General features: G+C 37.8%; 1 protein-coding gene across 1 annotated transcript in view; it reads left to right on the plus strand.

Moving 5' to 3' along the window:
- LOC138014416 (KRR1 small subunit processome component homolog) overlaps positions 1–5,331 on the plus strand; it is an 18,232-nt gene extending 12,901 nt beyond the window's left edge. Inside the window, exons 8-12 of the mRNA XM_068861481.1 lie at positions 59–223; positions 1,326–1,403; positions 2,750–2,849; positions 3,122–3,177; positions 5,073–5,331. Of these exons, the coding sequence (XP_068717582.1) occupies positions 59–223; positions 1,326–1,403; positions 2,750–2,849; positions 3,122–3,177; positions 5,073–5,147 (474 nt within the window). The 3' untranslated portion in view covers positions 5,148–5,331. The remainder of the gene's footprint in view (positions 1–58; positions 224–1,325; positions 1,404–2,749; positions 2,850–3,121; positions 3,178–5,072) is intronic.
- The last annotated feature ends 2,169 nt before the right edge of the window (positions 5,332–7,500 follow it).

Consider the following 7,500-nt stretch of genomic DNA (forward strand, 5'->3'; position numbering starts at 1 on the left):
AACTCAGCTTTTTAATGCATTGCTAATGAATCTGTGTTTCTGTTCATTTCTTTTGCAGACTTTAATGATCAAAAGAGAGTTGGCAAAAGATCCTGAGTTGAAAAATGAATCTTGGGACAGATTTCTGCCCAAATTTAATAAGAGATCAGCTAAAAAAGTTAAAAAACTGAAGACGCAGAAAAAGGAATATACTCCCTTCCCTCCACCACAAACTGAAAGCAAGGTATGAAAAATGTCACCATGATTGTGTTGTCTTAAATTTAATTTTTGCAGTTTGGTCTAAAATAAAAATAAAATAACACATTCTACATATTGTATTTGACAAGAAACTGTAAAGAAAAAAAGAGATTATAAGTGTTTCATTTCCAGAATGGTAAGGGCAGGAGAAAAGATAAAATAATATAGTGTGGGTCACTTGGTCTGTCATATTTATTTCATGTAATGTAGTTTGATGTTCACAAGTTTGTTTTTACATCTCATAGATGTTTAGACTTTCAATAATTGCAAACTCTGTTTTGATTAGCCACTGTACCTCACTGTGTAAATATTTCACCCTGAAGTCAAAATAGATACAGTTCGTTTCTGAGGAAAGGAAACAAAAATTACTCTGGGGTCAAGTTTTCTAAGATTCAGTAGATGATTTCTGAAGGTGATTTCTGTGCATATGAAAAAGCTGTGTTGATTCAGTCTCACATTGTCCCCATGTAAAAATAAAATATTGCTTTTGTAATCAAGTAAGGACTAAATCTATTGTATCATACATAATGATTGCAGACACTTTACTCACCCACAGCATCAGGGATAATCTTTTTTAAAACCCCAAACATAGAAAGAGTAAAAAACGTCTGACGTACATGTACCACCTCAGGATTAGATCACTGAACATTCTGAAACAGACTGAGCTACAAGGCCATACAGGTGCAGGCTGAGGATATGTGAAAACATGGAGGCTCAGTTTAAATTGTTTAAGTAAAATTAATACTCACTTTGTATCATCAATATTACATGATATTATCAATACACTAGCTATATGTATCCACAGTAGTTAAAGTTTCTTGCTTTTTTCGTCTTTGCTGTCTATAACTTTATAATGATTTTGAGTTGATTAGCTAATCAGATAGTATTTGCAACATTCGTGGTTGTATGTCAGCGGGTTTCTAGTAATTTAAGTCATGGCATAAAAATGAGGCAGGATTCATTCTCTTGCATTCTGTTGCCGAATGTCTCCCAAAATTTAACAGTCTAACATTAAATTAAATATTTAGTTTTCTTTACGAAACCATCGAATCTTATACTTTGTATATTGATTGTGTTTCTTATTCCAGATTGATAAGCAGCTGGCAAGTGGAGAGTACTTTCTTCAAGAAAAGGAACGGAAATTAAAGGCTCAGCAAGCGAAAAGGGTATTTTTTGCAACTCTCATTCTAATAAAAATTGATTAAAATCTATAAAGAGCATACATGTAGTTCGTCACTCAGATGTTATTGCTCAGCGGTGATGGAGGGGTGGGACTTGGAATGAATTATTGTTTTTGGTATTGTTCTTCGTAGGAAAAAATTATTTTTACCAACACAACCATCTGCATTTTTCTTGAACCCTATTATAAATCACAGGGGAAAAGTGGGGCCTTCTTGGGTATTTTTCCCGTGCTTACTTGTGCGCAGTATTCTTTTTTGCTACTTTTCTTGATTTTTTCATGTTCAAGTGGGATTAAAAGTTTCAGCGTAAACATGTAGAAGCTAGTTAAAATATGTAAGGAGGTGCCAAAAACATCGAGAACAATGGTACAATGAAATAACTTTCAAAGATCCTGAACAAGTGCTAACAACAAAACAATGAATTCAAACAGTCCTAAACAAATAATTTGGCGCAAACCGAATTGCACCATTTTTCAGGGTTTGTTTTTGTTCTTTGACAAAAAAACATTTCAGAAATAAGACAGTCAAACTTGTTCTGACACTTTCTTTCCGTGCTGTTCTCTAAGATGCTTGTGTTTTTAAATTTGTTGGTTGTTTCATCATTATTTTCAAACAAGATGTGGTCAGTGGTCATTATTGTAACTTATTATATGGCTAGTGTTTCTGGCCGATATAACACGCGCTGTGATTTGCTAAGAGCAGCTAAGCGCAAGAGCATTATTCTCCCCTAATGCCCACGGGTCGATTATGGATTATGCAAATTAGTTTTTCTTCTTTGGAACCGTTCTGTCAGCCATATAATATACAACTTAATAACCTTGACCGTTCGCCACTCGGTCGTTACAGCAATATCTCAAGCCTCGGTCTAGCTGTATTGACCTCCATAGCGCTCGGTCAATACGGCAAGGCCTCAGTTTGAGATTTTTCTCTAACGACCTCACTCTCGGTTATTAAGTAGTTAATAATGACCGCATGTTCATCAATAATTGGTGTTTTCATATGGTAACATAAAATTGCTGTTATGTCATCACCAACCAGTACAGTGTTGTAGCATCAATTGTTTTAAAGAGAGTGTCTCTACAAAGTGTTGCAAGTGGTTTGAACCACCTTAAGAGACAAACTTATTTTGACAGAGTCAGTGCTTCATCTGTTAGTACAATGTATTTCAGAATCATTTGTCAAAGCTGCCATGATCGTCTTAATTAGTCAAATTGTGTCGAGCTCTTCTCTGAACAATATTAAATTGTTGCATTGGTGTCAACCAGGAAGGTGTTTATCTTAGGTCTATTTTATTTCCATCTTAGTGGTGTCGCTATTTTCAAATACTGTAGGCTCGTCAAGTGGCAGCTGAAGAGAAGAGGAAAGCTCAGAGAGAGGAGGCATTCATTCCACCCGTGGAAAAGAAACCCAACAAGGATGTAAAGAAAAATGGTTAGATTTCAGGAAATTCAGTTTATTGTAGCTCTAGTGCTTGTGTAGCGGAATCAGTAGAGAACGAACAAACTCAACCCACATATGACGCTGAGTCCGAAAATCAAACACGAGACACATTGATAAAAGGCGAATGTTGTCACCACTGCGCCAACATTTCTCCCCATGCAAAGAAACCAAACACGAGTCAACTAAAGCAATAATACGGAATATCTTCCTTTGCCCAGCCGGGTTTATGTTGTTTTCATTTGTACAATTTGCCTCACTTTCAGACAATGGTAATGAAGTAGATGTGGAGGCTTTGAAAAAGAAAATAAAGAATTCTCAGGTAAGACAATTATTGATCATGGTTCATTTGTCCCATTTGTTTGATGGCCCAAGCTCCCACGAGTCTGCTGCAGTTTAGTGGCAGAGAATCCGAACATGTGGTCGGAATTTCATAGGTGCGACCCCAGGTAGGAGCGCGGTCATAACAGAAGAAAGCGTCATATCCTCCATTTATTATTCAAACACTGTTGCTATGGTTACGTATAAAAATCGCGCCTTTCGATGTCTTTCGTGAAGGATTTCGTATTTTATTGGTGTTTATATAATAAATAGAATATTACATGGCCGTTTGGAGAGACAAAATTTCTCTTCTCGTGTTGAAAACTATTTCACTCGTTCGCTGCGCTCACTCGTGAATTTTTCTTTCAACACTCGAAGAGAAATTTCGTATCTCCGCGCGGCCATGTAATATCCTCTATTAATATCCTCTATTTGTCTTTTAGGTCTCGTGCTGTCAGCTTTCTAAAACGTTCCTATTTCACCAGTAATTATGCTATGAGAACGAAATAAGCATCATTTTAATGCTCCTCAAATGTAGTTTTGAATCCAAAAAAGTATTCTTTTTGTTTAAACGTTATGTTTTCTGTTACAAGTTAGGCTCTCAAAGCAAAAACAAGTAGTCCTATTCTAGAGGCTTAAGCTGCAAGGGATTTTACATTTTTCTGAAAGTTAAATTTGCAGCTGACGTTGTCGGTGGTTTTTCACATTTTGCGTTTTGAATTATTTATCAACTACCAAAGTTGAAAATATGGTTTTGGTCGGGAATTTAAACAAAGTATGGTATAATAAAATGGTATGGTATAATCAAAGAACGTCAAAAAATTGAAAAACGCTGACATCGTTTGTACATCGAACTGTATTGAAATAGTCCTGAAAATCTGAGCTGAATCGGATAAAAACATTTTGAGTTGTAGCTCAAGTCATGATATTGCCGCGACCCTGTAAACGTGCTTTTTACAAGTCGTAATGTTTATTTCTGCAAAAAACGAATTTTAGAAATTTGATATTATTGAACCAATGACGAGACCTTAAGGATAGATAAAGATGACTGAACATAGCTTTTAAGCACTTATACTTCCATTCCTGCCATATTTATGCAGTTTTTGCCTTGACGCTCAGATTTGGTTACTGATAAGTGCTACCACGAAAGTTTATATTTTTGACAGTCAATGTCCTCTGCAGGCTGTTACCAATTACCGTGGTAACGCACCCAGAATAAAGCAAGGCTTAAAGATGCTTCTTCCTCATTTATGCAAAATTCACTCATTAGTTTTTTGCAGCAATTGCTTACTTAAAATAATAGAAATAAAGTACGTTTAACAGCTGTTATCATAGAATTTCAATAATTTGATAATTCGCTGGAAGACGTTTTTCAGTTTTCCCAAATTTTTGTTTGTTAAATTTCTGATTGTTTTGATAGACGACTCCTTTTAGTCGGAACTATTTTAATTCCATACTTCTGAAAAATCTAATGATGCGTTTGCGAGAAATTTGGTAGAACAGCCAACAGCTGCAGGTCTCAAATTTTAGAGCTAATGCGCATGCGCAGCATTTGCCGGGTTCCTCTGAAAGATTTTCACTTTAAAACGGAAGCGAATTTAAACCGCATTTACAAGACCATCGCTAAAATGAGAAAAACAAGTTTTCGCCATACTTGCCATGTTTGTTTTGTTTTCAAAAAACCCTCGCCGTCCTTCTGTGAGTACCACTGATCGAGGAAAAACCGTGTTCAGCCCCCTTATGTAGATAATCTAGAGTGGATTTTCTAGAGCCCTCGCGTTTAGAATAAATTTTGGTTCATGAGAGAGATCAAGGAGATTGTCTTTTTTTGGGTCTCCTTGCATTGAAAACTGACTTTTTCCAGCTATTAATATAATTAACTGTTTTATACTATAGAAAAGAAAAAGTGTGGGACGAAGTGGTGAAGAAATTCCATCAACGAACAAGAAAACGAAGAGTCAAACAAGTTGAAATTGTGGAAAGGGAACTTCCTGTCAGTAAACAGAAGCTGGCCTGCTGTTGTTGGGGAAATGTGCTCTGTTGAATCGTCTCGTTATCCCAAACCGGAAACAACGTAGGTCATATCCCTGGGATAAAACATGAGTGGGTGTTGCACGTAGAGGCCATGTTCTTTGAAGTAAATTGAATGGAAAAAGACCAGCAAATGGGAGGAAAAGTATAACTGAAACCGGAATTTTTTTCAATGCTGTGAACGTTTGTGTTATTGCGGCAACTTAAGAGCTCGATAGACGCAAGATTTTGTCTATATACCTTTTAACCTGAGTGTTTCGTGTATTCGTCGAAATGAGTTTGTGCAAAAAGTTTTCTTTGTAATTGCCAAGTGAACACGATCAGTTTCTATTGGCTTTTTTGCATACGGATGAGAAACAAAAACGCAGAGGACGTGCGTTTAATCTGCTCGTTTAGATTCGAACGCGAGGACTAGAGTAGCCTGTTGCGGATTAAAAAATATCCGGATACATGTGGACGGGGCCTAAGGGACATTAAAAAGAGTCTCTTAAGCTTACACAGGTCGATCTTCGAGCGTTTACTCTCCCAACCATGATACACCACAGAGGACTGACCACAACACCGGGAACACCACGCCCTCCTCTTTTTCTAATAGTGTGTAATTCTTTTACGCCCCACAGGGTTATGAACATTGAAGGGTTGTGAGACGGGACCTACGGTTTATCTTCCTTATCTTCCGGGTCCCCCGGGGTAGGTAATCGATAATATCGATAATCGATAACATTCGATAAAAATCGATAAAAGATTTCGTTGTGGGTAATCGATAATTATCAATAAATATCGAATTTATCGAAACTGAATTATCGTACCATTTTTCGAAACGGAAATACCAAAACATATTAAAGAGCTCGCAGAAACAAAATCGACAAAATGAACACTTCGTCGTCGTGTGAGTATCGATTTTTATCGATTGACCGATACAGTCGATATCGTTTAAAATCAATTTATCGAATGATTTTCCGATATCAGTTTTTAACGATTGACTACTCCAGGCTTATCCGAGAAGACAAGAGAGATCAGGAGTACTAAGGGGGCATTAGGGAGTTTAAGAAACGACGACGGCTACGGCAACGACAACGCCAAAAAGCAGTAATATTATTGGTTGAAAGGACCAAAATGATCGTGCTGCACCTACGGCACGCATTTTTGAACAATTTCCTCCCGTACTCGTCAAAACTACTACGTGAAATGACCAAGTTTAAGGTTTTGACGACAACGTGGACAAACTACAGTGAATCTTTCAGTCTCACTCTTTACTTCAAATCCGTCCTTACCAATCCAGTTATAGGACACTTCGCTCATATTGAATGATATAAACAAGATGGAATAATCGTACTTAGAATAGCTGAAACTTATATTTTGAAGTGACGTTTTCGTCGCCATAGCCGTCGTGGTTAAACTCCCTATTTACATGAGACCGGGAGGAACTCAGACCGGCATTATTCGTATCGGCCTACATACATTTCTTTTTATACGTTTACATGAGACTGGCCTGACAATGAACTCAGACCTGTCTGACTTCGTATCAGTTGCTGGACCGAGACGAGAAACTCTCGTACCGATCTGAGTTCGTACCGGTCTCTACCGGTCCCATGCAAATCACAGCAAATCTCAGACCGGGTCCACAAATTTCAAGCTTGTATTGTACGCTTTTGGGTCAGCCATATATTTATTAGACAAAACATATATCTGAAGATTGAGTAGTGGCCAATGAGTCAATTGAATTACCGCTGGATGTTCATTTTGGGTGTGCAGAACTGACGTGGTTAATTAAAAGACAATTTACTTATTGACTGAGCGGGACGGCCGGGCGGGGAAAATATTTGGCCCGGGACCGAGCGCACTGTGCGCCATGACCGAGGGCCAAATATTTTCCCGTCCGGCCCGACCTAAACTCAGTCAAAAAGCATTTTATCTTATGGGCTCTTTACACTGTTCATGAGCACTCAGAAGATGAAGTTTGGACAAAATAAGTAACAAAAGTTTGCATAGAAAATATATGTCATATGTTGTTTGCATTTGCTTTTCTGGCTGTAAATAACTTGATGTTTAAAAGCGACGAAATCCTCTAAAATCCCAGAGCAGCAGTACGTGTTCCCAGCAGGGTCGTACGGCTTTTTCCGGCCCTGCTCGAGCTAATGCGTACGGCCCTCATACGGGGTTTTTCCCAATAGTTTTACAATGAAAACGCGCGTAGGGCCTTACGGGCCTCATGATAAATGCTGGTATTCTCCTTGCACGAGATGCCAACCATTAAAATAAGAATAATCTTGTTTATCAAGCGAGTTCATAA

The sequence above is a fragment of the Montipora capricornis genome, chromosome 8, assembly GCF_036669925.1.
Source record: "Montipora capricornis isolate CH-2021 chromosome 8, ASM3666992v2, whole genome shotgun sequence".
NCBI lineage: Eukaryota > Metazoa > Cnidaria > Anthozoa > Scleractinia > Acroporidae > Montipora > Montipora capricornis.